Genomic DNA, 22863 nt, shown 5'->3' on the forward strand with positions numbered 1-22863 from the left:
TTGTTGGTGAAGGTGTGAAGAATAGATATTTTGCTTGGAGAGTGGCAAATATTATTATTATTATTTGACACCTCCAGGGAGTCTGGAATGGATTGTCAGAGATAGTTGTGAGTGCTCTAACAGTGAATGAAATCAAGGAAATGTGTGAATAATGATTAGTGTGGGCTTTCCACACTCTCATCTGACACCATGGAGATGCCTATAATATTAGAATTAGCAAAATTATAATTAGTTTTAAATTTTCTAACCCACTGCATTTGATACAGGTCATTTAATGGCTTACCATTACCCAAAGTGATCCATCTGTAACAGCTTTAACTGTAGCAGCTCTTGGCATGTTATACATAAGAGCTAGCTCCCCAAAACTGCCCCCGTTTTCATAAGTACCTACCAGTTTATCTGGTTCTTCTCTTGTACTAATATGCGCTTCAAATTTTCCTCTATAAAAAATTATTAAAATTAGTCATATCACAGTCAGAATCTTTAAAATGATGCATAAAAATAACTAATAACATATCATTAAAACAATTTAATGAACAACTTTAAAAGGCATTTTACAAATGTGCCATTGTCTTGGAGATAAATACAAATACTATATATTAAGTATAATTAAATTAAATTATAGATTATGAGGGAAAAAACAATCTGCACAAAATATTTTGGCAAAAAAAAACTCAGGTATGACAATGACGGTTAAGATGAGATAGTCAGCAAAGATTTTGAATGGTACGTTGCTAGAGCTCTTTATGAAGGAAATATAGTTTGAATGTGTGATATGAATTTGAGGGACAGAGAGAACATGTAAAAATGAATGTCAAATAGAACAGTTGAGGAGACCCAGAGAAGCAAACCTGAAGAAGATTATTATGAAAGGATAGGAAAGAACAGTAATGAGAACCTAGTAAGGGAAAGAAGTTATGAGAATGAGAACATGTTACAGACGACCCAACCTCACAAAAATTCGGATTCATAATTCATAATTACTTTTCTTATTATTGAAAACTTATAAATTATCTGAAGTGGTTGCTTTGTACCTTTAATGCGATGAATCACCTTTTGATTTGAAAAAAAAAACAAAGCTATTAACTATTTTAACTATAAATAGTTAGAATAATTAATAGAAATATGTTAATAGTTAATTATAAATAGTAGTTGGAAATAACTATTATCCGCAAATTTTCTTAAATATGCTCTTTCTCCCTAACCACCCTATCTCAGTTTTGTAAAAATTAATATTACATCTACAGAGCCTTTAAGTAAGAAAGAATATAAATAGCTTTATAGAGAATAAAAAAATTTCAGAATGCTAAATACAATCAAAATGATAAATATAACACAAAATATTTAATAATAAATATAACATAAAATTATATATATATATATATATATATATATGGGAATGACATGACAATAGGATTTCAAATTTTCTTGCAATATATTTTCTCGTGATGAATTTTCCACACGAATTTTCCTGCGATAATTAATCGTAGAAAATTCATCACTTGGAAAATTAATCACAGAGACTTTTCATAGTGATGAATTTTATCCACAATGAATTATCCACAAAGAATTTTCCCACAATGAATTGTTGGTGATGACTATGTCTGGACACAGTGGAAGAAGTTTTGGGAAAAAGTTGTGGCCAACTGTTTTGGCAAGAGACTAAAATGTGCAGCTGCCATTTATGCATGATGCAAGTTTATTGCATTTGGCTGTTTGGAAATTAGTTTTTATGCAAATGATCATATTCTTGCAGCTATTTCAGGCTTTGGTATAAGCAGTGTGAGAAGGTGGAGTTCTTGATGATAGCCAGTTGAGGTATGCTTGGTTCTTTATTTGTATAGCCTTAGTGCATCTTTTGGAGAACTACACACATACACACAGATTTTGTCTAAAAAGATGTTTTCTTCTCATTTCACCTATTTGAAAGTATCGCTTATATTAATGCTAGTTTTTTTATTTTATTTTATTTTTTGTTGTTGTTGTTGTTATTGTTATTGTTTGTTTTGGATGAGAGTTGCATAGGATTTTGATAGTGTCAAATGCTGGAAAATTGGTGAGCCTTCCAGTACCTTGTCAAAGTCATTAGACATGACAAGGCTCACTTGCTGGCATTACTCTTCGCTTCCAATTCTTGCACTGATGAATATAGCAGTGTTCCCACTTTACTGAGAACTACTAACTCCATGTCACCCATATGGAAGACTATGGATGACATGGGGTGAATAGTTGAGTAAGAGAGAAATAAAAAAAAAATCCTTAATAATCTGAACACAAATAAGACATGTGGTCCAACCTATTTATTAAAAACTTGTGCCTCAGAACCAATGCCTTTCTTGAACCACCTTTTCAATCTATCCTATTTAAATGTAATCTATCTTACACATGTGGAAATAAACCCACATCCAACACATTCCAAAGAAAGGTCATAAAAGTTGGCCAACTAGCATCCAACTTATTTCTGTTCTCTCTAATGCTATGGAGAAGATCATCAACAGCATCATAAGGACGAAAACCTTAAGGATCCACCTAGAGACCTAACAGCTAATCAATGACAAGCAATATGGATGCCACCACCCTGATATTCTATCATTTGCCACCCACTTCTGGACTCAAACCATGGAAAAATTCAACAAAACTCACATGGTCACTCTTGGTGCATACATAAATATGCAAGACAAGCTGCATTACATTTCAAACCGTAAACTATAGAAACAATGATTTCACTAGAGGGCATGCCAGTGAGTAGCATGTGATCAAATCATTGTTTCTCTAGCTTACGGTTTGAAATATAATTCAGCTTGTCTTGTATATTTATGTATGCTCCAGATGATGATCTTGATATGACGATCGAAAAGTCAGGATAATAAAAAGAGTTATTTTAACACGGTTGTAGAATCCATAATTTCAAAAATGAATGCTGATCACCGTGTAACACTAAAAGAAAGGTCACTCTTGGCATTTCAAAAGCATTTGATTGGGTTTGGTGCATGGGCCTGCTTAACCATTCTCTGGTTGGTCTTCAATGTTCAGTACTTCTTCCTGGTGACTTGCTATGGGTCATAGTGAATGATTTCCTCTTCTCAGATTTATTCACCAATGCTGGAGTTTATCAGTGTTTACTTTCACCAACTCTCTTTCTCCTGAATATAAATGATTTGCACTCACAGACTTAATCATATCTATAGCTTTGCAGATGACAGTACGCATCATTCTTCCTTTCCATCTGACAAATCTTGTTGTACCCAATTGCTGGAATCCTAGAGATATGCTATGATGAATGTCTTACACTCCAATTTCTTAGTTATATTTCAATAGGACAAGATTTCCAAGAACAACCTTGTAAACTTCAATACCACCACTGAAGTCTACAAAATCAGATTTCACTTTTTATTGGACTGAATGCACCTACAACCTTCCTAGGCAAAAAAACATCTCAAACACAGCTTTAGCCACCAAAAAATTTGATGTACTTTTCTGCTCAATGCACTATATCTTTATTTATAGCTGCTAACCCTATACCAATCCCAAATCTGCTCAACCATGAAATATTGCTCACATGTTTCAGGTAGTGCACTAAATTCTCTCTAAGACTGCTTGATGCTATTCAGTTAAATATCCATCTCTCACTGATCCAATTCTATCTCTCTCTCTCTCTCTCTCTCTCTCTCTCTCTCACACACACACACACACACACACACACACACACACACACACACACACACACACACACACAGATGTTGAGTTTCCATCTTTATGATTATTCTATGGATACTTTCACAAACAGTGCTCTCCTGATTTAGCCACTATAATTATGATTATTATTATTTTGTGACACATCAAGGGAGGGTGCCCACTCTACAACTCTCCATCTCCACCACTTAATCCACTAACTACAGTAAACTGCCACTACAATCATAATTATCTATACCAATGACATCTACTACCCACCACCACTAGTAGTTTTTGTCTGTAAATTGTGTGTTCCTGAGGCCGATTTGTCTGCATGCAAGATGAAAAAGTCAAGTTTCTGGGAGAAATACCCTCTGTCACCTCCATATGAGATCAGTTAATTCACCTTCAATTGAAAAAAAAACAAAAACATATAATGATTCCTCTTATGACAAGAATTGAACTTAGGCCTTTCCAATCGAAGGGGGACACAACATACCATCATTCTTCTAACTGAGCTACAGAGGCACTTATTATTATTCCTCTACTTTCCTCCTAAATCACAAGAACAGCTGCAGATAACCAACACCCATTTATAAGTCCAGCCTGAAACTTGCTAAACTACCTTATTTTATCTCTTTCATTCCGTCTACTATTTCTGTTCTTTGGAATAGCTTCCCCAAGTCTGTCTTCCTCAAAGATTACAATTGTTCAAAAAAATAAAATAAAATAAATTAAATAAATAAAGATTCTTCCTTTCTTCTTGCTTGCTCATGTCACTCAAAAGCTATAGGTCAACCAACCTTTTTGTGTATAGGTCAGATATCATATCTGCATAAAAGAGAACACATAATCAACTAACTCATAGAATTTGACTGATTCATATTTGGTTAATGAATCAACCTTAGTCGATTCATTAACCAAATTTTTCAGCCCAACACTCCAATCATTATTTTTCTTATTTGTTAAAACTAGTCCTGCCCATTCTCAAGTTCATTCCATCAATACTAATATACTAATTTTCTCATTCTGTGTGTGTGTGCGTGCATGTGCACGCATGTGTCATAGTCTTCATCTCTCATCGTAGTTAGTGCCTCAGGTGGCTGCTTGCTATACCCAGTTGCCCTGACTACCAGATATTAATCTGAGGGTAACAGAGACTAATATCTGCTCCACGTTTCATAATAATTCAAAAATGTAATCATTTTTTCAAGCAAGAATGTTTTAGCAGTATATTTGTAAGGATTAATATAAAATACTTTTCTGCATTTGGCAAAAATGAAAGTAGAAATTCAGAAAAAATATAAAAAATATTTTTATGTTTTACCTAGCATGCCCTTTCCACTCAGCAAAATCTAAGATTTAATCGTAGTTTATTTTATATCCTGTTTCATTTTCAATGTCAAGGACTGCTAGGCTTGATAAGTATTCGTGAATTATTTTAGCCTGAAATAATTTTGGATGAGATCCATTTTACTGAAACTTTGCTTGCAATATGGATTGGAATGTTAACACCATCGAGAAAATTCTCAATGCAATCCAAAAAAAAATAAAATAAAATTTACAGCACATCTTGCAAGTAATTTTTATGGATTTTCTGCAAAAGGCTGAAAGCAGTTAACTCTTTCATACTAGCAAATACAAGCAAAGCTTGTTCTTGATAAAAACAAGTTCCTGACAGGAATCAAATGCATTTAGTTCTCAAGCACCTCTTAGGGCTAGAACTTTTCCACATTTTTCTAAATCACAGATTGCCGGAGGTAGCAGGGTTTTTTCTCCCGGAAACTCGGGTTTTTCATCCCACATACATACAAATCGGCCCTTCAGAACACACGCAATTTACAGACAAAAATTACTAGTTGTGGTGGTGTTGGAGGTGGGCGGTAGATGGCGTTGATTCGTAGTAGAGGTAAGGTGTAGAGACAGTTGAAGATGTCCTCCCACGATGAGTCTTCGGACTCCTTGGAGGTATCAGGAATCATAATAATAATAATAATAATAATAATAATAATTACAATAAAGAAATGCAAAGTTTGTTTGAATTAATTGAAGTTGTTTATTCCTGTAATCACGCAGCTAAAAAAGAAAACAAAGTTTCACTCAGGAAAAACTATTTTGGTGACAACACTGAAGCATCACCTGCAAATAATTAAAACTTTACTTTTTCTTTAGGATCTTGCTTCTCAAGAAGAACTTCACTCTCATTCATGCAGAAGCTATTTTTGCTTTTTCGATACAATTCTTGAGAAATGTCTGCCTCATTCTTTGTAAGGTGGAGTCAAATTTAAATTAACTGCAATACACCTAGTGAGAATTATCTCTTCTTTGTGAATTTTGTTGTTCACTCAACTGATTTCGTGAAGGATGTTGTTCCGAATAAGAATGAAACAAAAATCCTTTATCTCAACGTAAGACATCTGAGTCAGATTTTGTTTTTCTGGTGTATAACGTTTTATGTTACAGTGAACATGTTTTATGAGGTCAACCAAGCAGTGGTTGACCAGAGTGACTACACGAGTGCTGCGAAAATCTAGTGGCATTAATGCCGTAGATTTTTCAAAAATGATTTGATGCCATGAGTATAATATGTATGCATGACAGAGTATAAGAGATGTTTGTGGAGACAGAGAATGAAAGGGAAACGAGAGAAAGTATGGATTTGTAATAAGTAGAACACAAGGCAATGAATGTGAAACAGACTGAAAAGATAAAAGATGGTGTACATGAAAGAAATGGAAATGAAACAAATGCTAGTGAAACTGAGGGAGTGAAAGAATACAAGAATGAGGAAGCAAAAGTTAGTAATTATTATTATTATTATTATTACGGGTATCTCCATGGAGTCAGTAGACTCATCGCGGGAGACCCAAACTAGCAAAACAATATCTGTCATATCTCTTCTTGAATTCATTTAACAGATGAAGAGCTCACAACAAAGTCAGGCAATGAATTCCACTCATTCACCACCCTCCAGGCAAAAAAACCTTGTTCTGACACCTTTGTTAACCACACTCTTCTTTAATTTCCAGAGATGACCTCTTGTTCTTCCATCACTATCACACAGCTGAAACATTTCCCCTGCATCAATCCTATAAAAACCTTTTAGTAATTTGAATGTTTCTATCATATCCCCTCTTCTTTGCCTATCAGCCAATCTCTGCAATCCACAAGCTCTCAATCTATCAATGTAGGAAGCATTTTTTATATCACTCACCAACTTGGTCACTCTTCTCTGAACCCTCTCCACAGCCTCCTCATCTCCAAGGAATCCAGGTGACCAGACCTGAGCACAGTAATCCAAATGTGGAAGTATCAATGCTTTATAAAGGGGAATAATAACCTCTTTATCTCTGGATGTCAGTGTGTTCCTCAACAACCAAGTAATCCTATGTGCAATCTTGGACACCTTAGCAATGTGTCCTCTGAACTTCATCTCCTTATCTACCAATACCCCTAAGTCCCTAGCCTCATCAATCTCTTGGAGTACCTTTCCATCTATGTAGTACACAGCTGGTAATCTTTTAATCCCAAAATGCAAGACTTTACACTTTTCCACATTGAACTGACATCCATTTTCTTTTGCCCATTTTACCAGCTTATTTAAATCCTCCTGCAAACTTTCAACATCAGCTTGATTTTTTATTGCACTACACAACTTTGCATCATCAGCAAACAACTGAATATCTCCCTTTAAGCCGTTTCCTATATCATTTATATACAAATTAAACAACATTGGCCCAAGCACAGAGCCCTGAGGCACACCACTGGTCACCTGCCTCATTCTGGACTCGGCTCCTCCATACACCACCTTATGGTATCTCTCCCTGAGCCATTCTCCTATCCATATCACCAATTTAATATCCATTCCCATCTGCTCCAATTTGCGTAACAGTGTTCTATGGGGTATCCTGTCAAAAGCCTTAGCAAAATCCAGAAGTACCACTGTGTAGCCAGTTCCTTTGTCCAACTCTGATGTTATTCTATTATGGATAGTTAATAGATTGCTAAGGCAGGATCTACCTTTAACAAAACCATGTTGGCCTCTATAGAGTATCATATCCTGATCCACCCATTCTTGAATTTTGTCTTTAACCAACTTTTCCAATACTTTTACCACTACTCCTGAGATGGTGATTGGTCTGTAATTCAATACTGCAGTTTTAGAGCCACCCTTATGCAAAGGAACCACTTTGCCTAACTTCCACTCCCTAGGGACCATACCAGAGTTCAAACTTAAATTAAATATCCAGGTAAGAGGGGTTGACAATTCATTTGCACATTCACGCAACACCCGAGCTGATATTCCATCTAAGCCTACCGCAGTGTTTGCATTTAAGTTTCGAAATATATTTAATACCTCTGATTCTTTAGCTTCAATTCTCACATTAGGTATTGCTATAGGTATAGAGATATCCTCACTTGGGTGATAGACTTTTGAGAAGTGATCACTCAGTAACTCGACTATTACATCTGATTTTGTCACCTCAATACCATCAGCACCCACTAAGGTTATCCTTCCGAAGTCATTCTTCCTCTTACTTGCCACATAGCGGAAGAACTCTTTGGGATTACCCTTGATCTCTTTGGCTAAGGTCTTCTCATAATCTGATTTAGCTTTTCTTACTATGCTGGTAACCTTCCTAGCTTGAGCCTTGTACTGCTCATGGGTGTCCTGATCGCCCTTCTCCTTGTAAATTCTCCATAACATTTTCTTTTTTTGTAGTTCAAGCTTGATACTACTGCTCATCCATCTAATGCCTGCCTTGTTTGACCTCCTGACCATGGGGACACAATCTGATATTGCTTTCCTCAGATACCCACTGATTTTATCCCAAGCACTGCTAACATCTTTCCCTTGCAATATGTTCTGCCATGGGATGGCTGCAAGCTCACTCCGAAGCTTGTTATAATTGCCTAACCTGTAGTTTCGTACATACCCCTTCTTAATAGAAAAATCCACAGATTTTGCAACCTCCCAAGTCAATACCACATGATCGCTTTCACCAACTGGAGGTAACGAGGTCACCTTACTTATGCACATAACCTCTGAACCAATAACCAGGTCCAACACTCTCACACCACGTGTCCCTTCAGTTACGTGCTGTTTCAAGTAATTATCTCATAGCAGATGTATGAACTCCATTTCCTTTTTGCTACGTGATATTTCCTCCTTCCAATTGATATCACCATAATTAAAATCCCCCATAATAATCACTAAGCCTTCACTCATTGCACTAAGTTGCTGATGCATGAATTCAATATCTCCCCCTGTACTCCCTGGCCTATAGCAGCATCCAACTGTATATTTGGTTGCGTTGGTCACTATTTCGCACCAGACTGCCTCAAATGAACTCTCATTCACATGTCTATCATCATGATATACTACTTTCTTTGGCTGCAACACATCAGCTATCATCAACAGTACTCCTCCTCCTGTTCTATCTTCTCTATCCTCCCTGAAAATACTGTACCCATCACATTCAATTCCAGTGACCACATCTTCTGCTGACAGCCAAGTTTCACTAATGCCTACAACTTTTGGTGAGATTTCACTGACTAATGCCAAAAATTCTTCTCTCTTATTTCTAATGCTTCTAGCATTGGTATACAAATTAGGGTGCAAAAGAAAGTGTGAATGAGGAAACGAACAGCAGAACCAGAGGTAGTGAGACTGTGGAAGTGACAGAGTGAAATTGCCTGGAATACAAGATTTGATGAAACCAGTTATTGAAAATGAAATGAGGAATATGCAAAGAAATGTGAGACATTTAGTGGAAACTAATGAAAAGGATGCAGGAGAATACAATGAAAGAAAAAAAGAATAAAAGAGGTGACAAGTGATTCCATAGTTAGAGGATTAGTTAATGAGAGAGGCCATAAGGTCTGCTATCCAGGAGGGAGAATGAGTAGGATAATCAAGGCATTGGATATGAGGAAGAAACGAGTGAGAGAGTTAGTTGTGATTGTAGGATTAAGGAGAATGTGATGGCAAATATCAGAGAATATTGAGAAGATTGAAAGATAACAGCATAGTAGGAGAGGTTGTTGGTGTGTTGCCGAGGTATGACAATGATGAGTTACAATGTAGAGCCAAAATTATGAATAGTATACTAGCAGAGCTGTGTGAGGAGAAGGGAGAACAGTTTGTGATGTATGCCATGTGTCTGCGAAAAGAATGAAATTATACAGGCATGATGTGCTGAATTTGAGTCAGTGCACTGCAGAAAGTGTTGCTGAATAGAAGCACAGCAATTCGTAGCATAGCTATGTGTGATGCATATAACTGATCAGAAGCAAGAGATGAAATGAAAACTCAGAAGAGCAGTACCGAAGAGACAGACAGAAGTGCATGGCAGTGAAAATAGTAGTAATGTGAGAGATGAAGACAGAATAGGAATGCACGAGGAAGTGGGAAACAGGAAGAGCCCAGGTGAAGGAGGAGATATGGCATAGGGAGATGAAGACAGAATAATAGGAATGTACAAGGAAGTGGGAAACAGGAAGAGCCCAGTTGAAGAAGGAGACATGGCATAGGGAGAGTGGATGTTGAAAGTGGCGATGTGTGTGTGTATGAAGATGGACTATACTGCGATATGGATAGGGAAGTTGAGACAGAGCAGATATATGTGGTAAGTGATTGGGCAGGTGTGGCAGAGAAATAACAACCAATAAGTGACTTGAGATAGGATTGGTTATGGAATTAAAAACGAAATCTGAGTTTGTTTATAAATGCTAAAAGGATCAGAAATAAGGGAGATGATTCACTGATTGACTTTATTCGCTCCAAACTCATTGAAGTAAGTGAAACATGTTTGAATGAAGATGATATTCTAACAAAATAGAAATGGAATGATACGCTATTTTTTGTGAGGATAGAAGGGGCAAAAAGGGAGGGTAAGTGCTGCTGACGACAGCAGTGAGAATTATGTGCACATAAGGTAGACATGAAAGACGGAAATAGTGGCAAAGATTATGAGGCAGTATGGTGTAACATGGAGGTTGACAGGAAGACATTTAGTTGGGTGTTGTATTAGGGAAGGGAATGTGAAGAGTGGTGATGAAGAAATGTATAAACTTGGGTTAGTGAACAAAGATTAGGTAATTATTATGGGTGATTTTAATTATGGCAGTAGAGACTGGAATGAAGAGATAGCATTTGGGAGTAAGGAAAATTAATTTCTTGAGTTTTTGAGAGATACCTATCTCAGGCAGCATGTAAAGAAAGGCACATGAGAATAGAGAGTTTTAGATGTGATCATTTCATCACAAGAAGTAACTGTGAATGCAGTTATACACTTCCAGTTAGATTTGTGAGAATGATCATGAAGTGATCACCTGGGTTGTGGCTAGCCAAATGCAAATTTCCCGTGAAGAAAGGATATATGTGATAGTACAAGAATGGTGATTATAACAGCCTTAGGAGCCAACTGAGCTATAGCATGGAATGAAAAGTTTCTGCTTGGTAACTAACAATGAAATACATAACAGCACCGATGTGTAAATATATTTTAAAGGCCAAAAGGCTGAATAAGGTAGGTATAAAATGGAGGAATAAGAAGCTTAGGCATGAAATCTGGAGGAAAAATTACATTGAAGGCAGTACAGGATGAAGAGTATAAATGACAAGCCAAGAGAGTGATGCAGTTAGAAGGACAACAAAAGGTACAGTATGAACAGAAACTGGCAAATCAGGCAAAGAAAAACCCTAGAGAATTTCTATATATATGTGACAAGTAGAAGGAAGAATGATCATGGTAAGATGATGTTAATGGATGAAAATGGTAGATTGGTAACTGGTGCAGAAGTCATTATTGAGGTATTCAGTGATCAATTTATAAGGGTATTTTATCTTCATCAGGGTGGAATCATGAGGAACTTAAGTGCAGAGGGACATAGTAGAGGATAGCTTAATTGTGAGTGAATGGGAGGTATTTGAGGAAATAAATAACCCTCATGTTAAAAGGGTGATAGGATTTGAAGATATATCACCATGCATCTTAAGGGAACATTCCAGAAAATTGGCAGTAGCATGGCATGCCTGTTTAATAAGAGTCTTACAACAGCACAAATTCCAAGGGATTGCAAAGTTAAAATTGTTCCACTACATAAAGGTGGTGATAACGCTGTGGCTACAAATTATAGGACAATCTGTATATTTGGAGTTGTGATTAAATTACTAGAGAGATTGGTGAGAAGAAGCGTATAGAAATTAGTTGATAACAACAGTATTCTCTGTGGTTATCAGCATGTGTTTGTTAAAGGGATATCATGTTTTTCTAACTTACTTATCTACTATAACAAGGTGACAAATACCTTAGACAGGGGAGATGCATATACAATGGTGTACTTGGATTTTGCAAAAGCTTTTGACAGACTACCAAATGACAAGCTGTTGAATAAATTGAAACAGATGGGATTGGATAACAGGCAAAATCAGAGTTGGATTTGTGACTGGTTGTCAGACAGGCATCAGAAAGTTGTATATGGGAGTGCAGTATACCAAAAGAGGAAGGTCGCTAATGGTGTACTGCAGAGGTCAGTTTTAGAACCATTGTTGTTCAAATTGCATGTTAATGATATTGGTATGGGTTTAACTAGTGATATGCAGCTGTTTGCAGATGAGGCAAAATTGGAGAGAGTAATGCAGAGTCAAGCAAATGTTATGGCTGTACAGGAGGACTTGAATAAATTGCATAAATGAGCAGGTAAATGGAACTGTCAGTTCAATGTTGCAAAGTGTAAGGTTTTGAGATTTGGTAAGCAACAATGGGATACAAAGTATACACTTGGTGGAGAAACTTTAAACGAAGCAGAGGGGATGAGAGATCTAGGAGTGGAGTGGACAAGAACCTAAAATTCAAGGGCTACATTGCACAAGTTGTGAAGACTTCATATCAGATAATGGTAATGATGTGGAGGACACTGACATGCAGAAATAGAGATTATGATGCCATTGTATAAGTCCTTAATCAGATCTCGTATGTATTATTGTGCACAGATTTGATCACCGGGATTTCATGGTGACGAGGATGTGCTGGAAAGGTTCCAGACAAAATTCACAAAGGTGGTCAGTGGTCTATGGAGTAAAAGGACAGATTGAGGGAATGTAAATTGCACAGCCTCATGAATAGGAGAAAGAGGGGAAGACATGACTGAGACATATAAGCTAGTGAGGAGTTGTTTTGAGGTTGACATGGAAGAGAGGAGGAGGAGGTGGTAGAACAGAAGGCCATCACTGAAAACTGTATAAGGAGGATATGAGTGAAGTAGTGATGGAAAATAAAATGCTATGGAGGAAGTACAAGACAGTTGGTGGTGATCATATCAATGAAGGGTTTAAAATGCAGGCCAAGAAGGTGACGTGTCATCCTGTGTCACCTTCCTATGTAAGAATGTGGTTTTTTTTTACATGAAGGATTGTCAATGAATGGAATGCATTACCAGAATGTGTTGTTAATGCAAGTAGTATTAAGGATTTCATGATTCAGTATGATAAATATGTTGTCAGTTGAATGAACCTCCCATGATGAATCTGCCGACTCCATGGAGAGTGTAATAATAATAATAATAATAATAATAATAATAATAATAATAATGAAATGTGAATAAATTAAGTGGGCACAGTAAAGTAAAAAAGGTGCAGTATGAGAGGAGATTGGTTGATAAGGTTAAGGTTAACTCAAGGGAATTTTTCCACTATATGGCAAGCAACAGAAAGAATGATTATGGCAGGCTGACACTGATGGATAGTCAAGGCAGCAAAATAACAATTGCAAAGGATATATTATAATGAATGATTGAGCTTTATCATTGTATATCAGATACTAGTTTAAATGACACAGTGCAATATATAAAAAGGGAGGTGAGTATTAGGAGATTTGGAAGTAAAAGAATCAGAGGTGTATCAGTTGATCAGGTGTTGATTCAGTTAGATGGTAATGATGCCTTGGGAATTGATGATGTGATATCACCACATATTCTTAAGTAATGTGCATAATCATTAGCTACCCTTTACCTGGTTATTTAATGAAAGCTTTACAGTGGGCAGGGTTCCTAAGGAGTTGAAAGAAGCAAAATAGTACCAGTCCACAAGCATGGTTCTAGGACAAATTTCCAATTCTACAGCAGTTCTGTATAAATGCAGTTGTAGTGAAGGTGTTGGAGAGATTGGTTAGGAATAGAATACAGGATTGGATTGATGGACATAGTTCTTCATGATGGTCAGATTGGATTTGTAAAGGGTAGGTCTTGTTTTAGCAATTTACTTGCATATTATGATAAGGTAATGAGTGTGTTGAATAATGCAGAATCATATACGGTGATATTCTGACTTTGCAAAAGCATTTGATAGATTACCACATGATAAATTGGTGTGCAAGCTGCAAAGGATGGAATAGATAGTATATTGGTTAGATGGATTGGGAATTGGCTTTCTGAATGATACCAGCAAATTATATATTATGGCACAGTGTATCATAAAAGGAGAGTAATGTAACCAGTGGTATGCACCAGGGTTCTGTTCTCGGGCTCCTGCTGTTTAACTTGTCTGTAAATGTGGACTGACTGAGGATCTTCAGTTGTTTACTGATGATGCAAAGTTGGGGAGAATTACACGTAACATTTCTGATGTTAATTCCCTTCAGGAAGATTTAAATAGACTTTTGGCTTGGACAAAGGAGTGGGGTTGCAGTTTTAATATTAATAAGTACAAGGTGTTGCATTCTGGAGTGGAGAAATATAAGGCTGTGTAATATATTGATGATGCTGAACTGTAGGAAGTGATGAGATTTGGGAGTGATGGTTAACAGTAGACTGAAGTTTAGAGGGGCATATTGCAAGTCAAGTGGTGCAAAGACACTATGATAAGAAGTACTCTGACATGTAGGGATAAGGAAGTGGTTGTGCTACTGTATAAAGCACTGGTCAGACCACACTTGGTCTATTGTCCTCGAATTTGGTCACCTGGTTTTCAATATGAAGTGGAAACATTGGACAGGATCCAGAGAGAAGTGACTAAGACAATATCAGTACTTTGGAATGCTGGCTATAGAAAGAGAGGTTGAAGAAATATAGATTGCCGAGTTTAGTGAATAGGAGAAAAAGAGGTGATATGATAGAGACATTTAAGTTAGTGAGAGGATTTTATAGGATTAATCCAGATGAGATAAAGAGGATAGAAGACAACAGAGAAAGAATCTGAAGCCATCCCTGGAAATTATGTAAGAATGTGGTGAAAAGAGTGTGAGAAGAGAAATAGATTTTTTACATTGGAGAATTGCCAGTAAATGGAACATATTACCAGAATGTGTTGTTAATGTAGGTAGTGTTAAGGATTTTATGATTCGGTATGATAAATATGTTATCGGTTGAATGAACCTCCCATGATGTGTCTGTCGACTCCGTGGAGAGTGCAAAAATAATAATAAAATGTGAATAAATTAATAAGGTAGGATCTACCTGTTACAAAGGCATGTCATTCACTGTAATGTATTGTACTCTATAGGAGTAGAATACCTGAAAGTATACTTTGCAGAATAAAATAAACCCAATGCTGTTACCTTTAATCAACTTTTCCAATACCTTAACTGCACTCCCGAGATATTAATGGTTCTGTAATTCACAACTTCTGTCTTGGAACTACCTTTATATAATGGAAAAATCTTACCCTCTTTCCAATCCCTCAGAACCATGCCACAGCTAAGACATATATTAAGCAGCTTATCAGAGACAGTGTCGATTCTTTTGCATATTCTCATAGTACACAGGCTGAGATATCATCCAGTTCCATTGATGTATTTACCCTGGCTACCCCTGTGGTAAAGGGATAGCCAGTAATTCACTATATGATAGCAGAAAGGAACAAAATGTATCATATAACTGGAGCATGCTGTATGTGTGTGCATGCACAGATGCATACTTGCATGTGTGTGTGCGTGTGTTGTGGAAAAAGAATTTTACTATTTTAGAAAAATCAAACTACATACAAATGGATGTATATATTGTAAACAAAAATGTAATGGTTTACTGCAATCAATAACTTACTGATCTACAACATAGAAGTTATCACCATCATCACCTTGCTGTATGACTACCTCATTAGGCAAAACCTGAAAAATAAAATAAATAAATAAATAAAATTAGTATTACTTCCAAGCCTCAATGGAGTCCAAAGACTCATTGCTATAGGTCAAACACTCACAGACCACAATTATGATCATATCTTGCCTTGAACATTCAATCTTGGAGTAATAACCACACAATCTAGCAATGCATTCCAATTGTCCCATTCCAAGAATGAGAGGATGACCTCTCATTCTTGAATCACTTATTATCCTATGCAATAATTCCCCTGTATTCATTTGATAGTTATTTCTCACCAATTTATGTCTCAATCATATCATCCCTCTTTATCCTATCAGTTAAATTCTAAAGACCACATTACTTCAATTTGCCCTCATATGCAATATTCAAGTCCTGAGACAGCCTCAGTTATTTGCCTCTGAACCATGCCCAATGTTTTCTTATTGAAATAATCAGATCACCAGATCAGTGCACAGAAATCCATATAGCCTAATTAGCACCTTCCAGAATTAGAACCATCACCACCTCCTTATCAATTCATGTCAGCATTCTTCGCATCATAGCAACAATTTTCTGGCTAACCATCTGCAATGTGTCCCCTGAATTTCAGTTCCTTATCCACCAGGATCCCCACATCACTTGCCTCCTCCACTTCCTGAAGCAAAGTTCCTACAATATGGTAAACCTTATTCCATCTTTGGTCAAATTGCATAACTTTACATTTAGCAACACTGAAATGACATCCCCAATCTTCAGCCAAAGCATCAACTTATTCAAATTCCCTTGTAAGAACAACATATCAGAACTTCATGGTATTGCTCTTTGGTCTCAGTACACTCATGCACCTCTATATACACAATTCATTGGCTCCTATTACTCTGCCATCCCTGTAACCAAGCTTTCAAATGTTTATCCATCCTCATCCTGTGCAATTTCAACAGTACTTTATCATGTGATACTCAATCAAATGTTTCAGTAAAATCCAATGACTGTATAAACCTCTCTTCCATCCAATACACTAGTCCTCCTATGATAAAATGTAACTAAGTCGCTAAGCATGACCTCCCCTTAATAAACCATGTTGCTCCCTTGAAAGATTTCCAATCTCACCAATTCAGCTTTGTAATCTCTCTAACCAGTCTCTCTAACTAATTCACAACTACACTTGATATACATATTGGACTCTAGCTTGATAGTAATGACTACTTGAATTCTTCCTTATGCAATAGTGCTATTCCTCCCCCCCCACGTCTTTCTGCGACTGTTCCTGTTGCTGGAACAGTCTCATAAAGTCAGCTCTTTTGTCCACAGGCTTATTAACATCAAAGATGCTAAACACTTTCCATTTTTGAACTATCACTCTTCTGTACTCTTTCCTGTTGCCAATCAACACTACTCTCAGCTTGCCCTACATGAAATGCACTAACAGAATAATCACTGAACTTTTCCAATATATCTTCAGCAGATGTGACTCAAGTAACTTCCATCTTCAGCAAATAAATCAATCTTCCATATTCACCTTTCTTCTACTAGAAACATAACCATAGAATGTTTTTTTTTTTAATTATTATTATTTAATGCCTCAACCAATCTCTTTTCATACACCAATTTTTCTTTCCTTGCTATACTTGTCACCTTCTCTGCCTACACCCTATACTCCTCATGCTGCTGATTAACATTCAGTTCTTCATATCTCCTCCATAGCATCCTCTTTAGAACCTCCTGCATAATTCCATGATTGAGTCATTCATTTCACTTTTACATTATTTATCCTCAGAAGCTAAGGAACACAACTGGATGTTGCTAAATTGAATTGATCATAATCTCTTGAATTTATCAAGCAACTACCTGGAAGTGGGAAATATCATGTGCGAGTCAGTCAGTGACATATTTAGGTATGCCCCTCATGACCTACCTATTGCATGATCCCAACCTCCAGTGATTGAAGTTGCTATAGAATCCCACTTGCTTCACATCATGTAACTTTCTTCTGGTTGGTGTCATTTTCAATTTCGGACAAAGTGGAAATTATTTCCGTCCATCCCTCACGAAGACTCCAACAAGCATCGCACAACCTGACCAACGAGTAGGCGAAGGACGTTTGATTACTTTTGCAAAAGTTTTCAGGTGCTTTCATAGAACACTCCACCGATGTGTTGAAGATGTGAAAAATACGTACAGTTTCTGAAGAACATCAAAAAATGCAGAAGAGTATGGACAGGATTCGGCAGCACAAGTACCAATTTGAGACAGAGAATATCCAGCGCACGGTATGAATTCTGCCAATGGATTATTTCAAGAATTCTTGCTTGCAGTCCCGTGTACTTGCCTGACATGTTACTAGAATTATTATATGCTAATGCCCTCTGCAATTTGCTACATCAATTCCAAGCTCGTTTAGTGAAGTCAATACCGCCTCTTGTAACTCTTCAGATTTGTGACTTACGTTAGGAATGAAACGCAAGAAGTGCTCCACAGAAGTTCCATGTTCTTTCACATATCGTACAATGAAGGACAGCCAATCAACATGAGACAAGTCTAGTGTTGAGTCAACACTTATGGAATAGTACTACGCTATTTTAAGTTCTTCCACAATAAATTTGATTACTTTCTCGTCCATTATTTTAATAAATTCCTCATGCGTGGCAAAGGAAAGATAGGAAACAAAACTTTTTCCTTTTTTTTCCCCAATTTTGGCAATGCGCTCAGCAAGAAAGGGATCAAATTCACTAATCCCTAGTGCCTTTGTGTCAAGTTACCGACAACAATACAGTAGCTTTCTGTACATGTGTCTCGGTCTGTATAGTTATGCAGAATCTGATTACATGCCAATATGCTTGTAGACTAAACTTACAATGAGTAAAAGAAAAATATTTCTCTACTTGTGAGTAGATGCAGCATATAAGGAACATGTTATAACTAAAAAATGAGAGCCTGGAAATTTCTGCCACCCCTCAAAATATGCCGCTCTAGGCCTGGGCTTATATGACCTATACCTAAATACGCCACTGGTGTGAGTAAGGAGATCGAATTCTTTGAGCTACTTTGGACAATTGTCTTATATAGCATGTAGTTGAAGCAACACATGGAAATAGAGTGTTAGATTTAATAATATTGTTTCTTACAGTGATAATCAAAGATGTCACCAGGATGCTACCAGTTGGGGAAAGCGATCATGTGGTTTTTCATGTCAGGAGCGGCTAGCCAGCTATTGAGATTGTAAATGATATGGCATCTGCCACTGGTTGGAGATAGAGAGTGATCATGTAGTCATGACTTGGAGGATGAACAGACACACAGAGGTATCAAGGAGAAAGGCATTTTATGTGGAATTATTATTATCATCATCATCATCATCTACATAACAAACTCAAGATAATAGCTAGCAAACTACATCAATTAAAAGACATTGCTCCAAAACACACAAAAATATTAATCTATAAATCATTAGGTGAAAACATTTTTGATGACAGAAACCTAGGTACCTACAGAGAGCTGAAACAAGCACTATATAGACATTGCAGCGAGACTGAAAATTAGAGGATAATTACACACACATAACATACACAAACCTATAACGAATTCCTCTCAAGCACCATTACAAGGACACAAACACACCATATCCAAATCTATTCCCCCTCCCCCCCCTTTTCAAAAAAGTTAAACCATGCTCGTGCAGTTCTGGTTCATGGAAACGTGTACCTGCCTCAACATGTTAACTGAAAAAAAGCATATATTTATATGTTCCCAAGCATATACATATAAACAGTTAAATCTACAACTGGCTCGCAACAGATAACAAAACCATGAAACCACCACCATCTATTATCTTTCTCAGATAAGCTCTGTAGATGCTTCGAGGAAGAAAGCAGAAATTCAACCCAAACAAACAACTATATCAAAAAGAATGTATTCAGTAGCTTGCATACTGGATTTCTGTAGAGAACTAAAATATATGTGTTAAATGCAGAATCTATAATAAATAAATGAATAAATAAATAAATACTGAAAGAAAACACAAAAGACAAAATGCAGAAAAATCATTAACATAAAAGCATTTCATTATTATTACTACTGAAATGGGTTGTATTACTGCATTGTAGGGAATTGTATGCACATCCATGCCAATTCATATGCAAATATGATGAATAAATATTTAGTTAGTTAAAGAAAAAAGAAAAAGTATAATTATACTTATGAAGAATTAAGTACTCTGCATTTTGTACTGAATCTATACTGTACAGATTCAGTACAAAACATCTCATGGTATAAATATGTATATACCCTGTATGATCCACCAATTGGTGAAAGTGACCATGAGGTGATTACCTGGGTGGTTGCCAGCAGTGCAAGGACCCCTGTGAAAAAAGGGTATATGTGGAACTACAAGGGGGGTGATTATGAAGAGCTCAGGAGACAGCTTGCAGATGTAGCATGGAATGAGGAGTTAGCTGGAAAAGAGATCAATGCAGCTTGGGGGATTTTCAAAAACTATTTAGTAGATGCAATGTCTGAATGTATACCATGGGTGAGAAGGTTAAATAAGGTAGGTGTGAGATGGATGAATAAAGAGATTAAGCATGCAATACAGAAAAAAAAGGCATTGTGGAGACAGCATAAGAGAAGTGGAAGTAACCAATTTCATGAGGTCTACAAAGACCAGGCAAGGAGGGTGACTTGGTTGGTGAGAGTAGCTAAAGAGAGGTATGAACAGCAGTTAGCTAATGAAGCCAAAAAGAATCCTAGGGAGTTCTTTCGATATGTAGCCAGCAAAAGAAAGAATGATTATGGAAGGATGACATTGATTGGAGGAAATGGTATAAAGACAGCTGTTGCAGAATGTATTGTGGAGATACTTAATGAGCAATTCATAAAGATCTTTCAATCTTGTGAATGTGACTTCATGGAGAGATTAAGAGCAGTTGATGATGGGGAGGAGAGACTGACTGTAAGTGAGCAAGAGGTGTTTGGGGAGTTGAGTAAACTAGATGTAAATAAGGCTGTGGGACTTGATAATATATCACCACGTATTCTGAAGGAGTGTGCTAGAGAGTTGACACCTGCCTTGACATATTTTTTTAATACGAGTCTTGCACTTGGTCAAGTTCCTAAAGAGTGGAAAGAGGGCAAGATTGTGCCACTTCATAAAGGAGGTGATCGAACTCAAGCATCAAACTATAGGCCTATCTGTGTGTCAGGTGTTGTGGTTAAGTTGTTGGAGAAGCTTGTGAGAACTAGGATCCAGAGTTGGGTTGACAACAATGGTATAATTTTTGATGGACAGCATGGATTTGCTAAAGGGAGGTCATGTTTTAGTAATCTACTTACTTATTACAATAAAGTGACTGCTTCCTTGGACAGAGGAGAAGGATACACAGTAATATACTTGGATTTCGCAAAAGCTTTTGATAGAGTACCTCATGATAAGTTGACAGTCAAACTAGAGCAGATGGGGTTGGATATTAGATTAGTGCATTGGATTGGAGACTGGCTATCTGATAGGTATCAATAAGTTGTGTATGGGGTGCAATATCCAGGAAAAGGAAAGTCACTAGTGGAGTGCCTCAGGGGTCTGTTTTAGGGCCATTACTATTTAACTTATATATTAATGATATTGGTGAAGATTTGGATGGAGATATTCAGTTGTTTGCAGATGATGCAAAGTTGGGACGAACCATAAAGAGTAGTGAAGATGTTGTGGCCTTGCAAGAAGGCTTGAATAAATTGAGTGATTAGGCAAGCAAATGGGGATGTGAGTTCAATGTTGCAAAATGTAAGGTTTTAAAATTTGGAAAACAAAGATGGGATGCAGAATTTATGCTTGGTGAGAATATATTGTTGGAAGTAGAGGAAATAAGAGATCTGGGGGTGATAGTGGATAAGGATCTAAAATTTAGGGGACACATCGCCAAAATTGTGAAGACAACACAAAGACTTCTGGGAATGATGCGGAGGACACTGACATGTAGAAGTAGGGAGATACTTGTTTCAATGTATAAGGCTTTGATTAGGCCACACTTGGACTATTGTGCCCAGATTTGGTCGCCGGGTTTTCAGAAGGATGAAGAGATGTTGGAAAGGGTCCAAAGGCGAATGACTAAGGTAGTTTCTGACCTCTGGAATGTTGAGTATGAGGAAAGATTGAAAAGATGTAATTTGCAGAGTCTCGTGGAGAGAAGGAAGAGGGGAGATATGATAGAGACCTACAAGTTGGTAAGGGGTTGTTATACGATCAATGGTGGAGAAGTTCTACAGAGAATAGTGGGAGATCAGGGGAGAACCAGAGGTCATCCCTGGAAACTGTATAAGGAGGGTGTGAGTAAGGGAGTGAGAGGCAGGTTTTTTTCGTGCAGAGTTGTGAGTGATTGGAATGCCCTGCCTGAGAGCGTGGTGTCTGCAAGTAGTTTGAATGTGTTTAAGACACGGTATGATGAGATGTGTGTGTAAGATAAAAGGACCTCCTAGATGAGTCTTTGACTCCATGAGGTCTTGTTTTAATAATAATAATAATAATAATAATGATAAGAAACCTTGTAAAAAAAAAACTATTATTAATTACATGTATTAATTCTTCTCATTGTAACAAGAAAAAGAACTCAGCAATGAAACTTTTGTATCACGGTGTTAAAAAAAAGTGTAAATATTCTGGAAGACCAATTATGATTATTATTGATACTTTACTATTATTTTACATATATCAATTATACCTATTGTAAAAAAACGTTTGTATTACAGTGTTAATTTTGTTTATATACTTTTGTGTACATGTAATTTCTTTGAAGGAGAATAAATATTAAAAAAAATATATATATATTATCCTAAGACCCCATGGAATCAGACTCTTCTAGGAGATTCTTTTATCTCACACACACACACACACAGACACAGATTATCATATTTCACCATAAATACATTCAAATTCTCTGCAGACACCACCTTCTCAGTCAAAGAATTCCAATCTTTCACAATTCTGCATGCAAAAAACCTGCTTCTCACTCCCCTGATCAAACCCTCCTTATACAGATTCCAGGGATGACCTCTAGTTCTCCCACAGTTTTCTGTAAAACCTCTTCAATACTGATCCTATAACAAACCCTTACTAACTTATAA

At 36.8% G+C, this 22863-nt stretch overlaps 1 protein-coding gene across 4 annotated transcripts in view; it reads right to left on the minus strand.

Annotated features, from left to right (window-relative positions):
• The window catches only part of LOC150109819 (cAMP-dependent protein kinase type II regulatory subunit-like), a 487212-nt gene that overhangs the window by 226757 nt on the left and 237592 nt on the right, over positions 1-22863 (minus strand). For 3 of the 4 annotated variants that reach the window (XM_090413588.1, XM_090413646.1, XM_090413505.1), the window contains exons 6-7: positions 15715-15779; positions 284-440 (exon numbers count right to left, since the gene is read on the minus strand). In XM_090413588.1, the coding sequence (XP_090269714.1) occupies positions 284-440; positions 15715-15779 (222 nt within the window). The remainder of the gene's footprint in view (positions 1-283; positions 441-15714; positions 15780-22863) is intronic. The other variant, XM_090413727.1, reaches the window with a different exon arrangement.

Source organism: Typopeltis vanoorti, chromosome 1 (assembly GCF_054136105.1).
Source record: "Typopeltis vanoorti isolate ZY-2024b chromosome 1, IOZ_Tvanoo_1.0, whole genome shotgun sequence".
In the NCBI taxonomy this organism is placed as follows: Eukaryota; Metazoa; Arthropoda; class Arachnida; order Uropygi; family Thelyphonidae; genus Typopeltis; species Typopeltis vanoorti.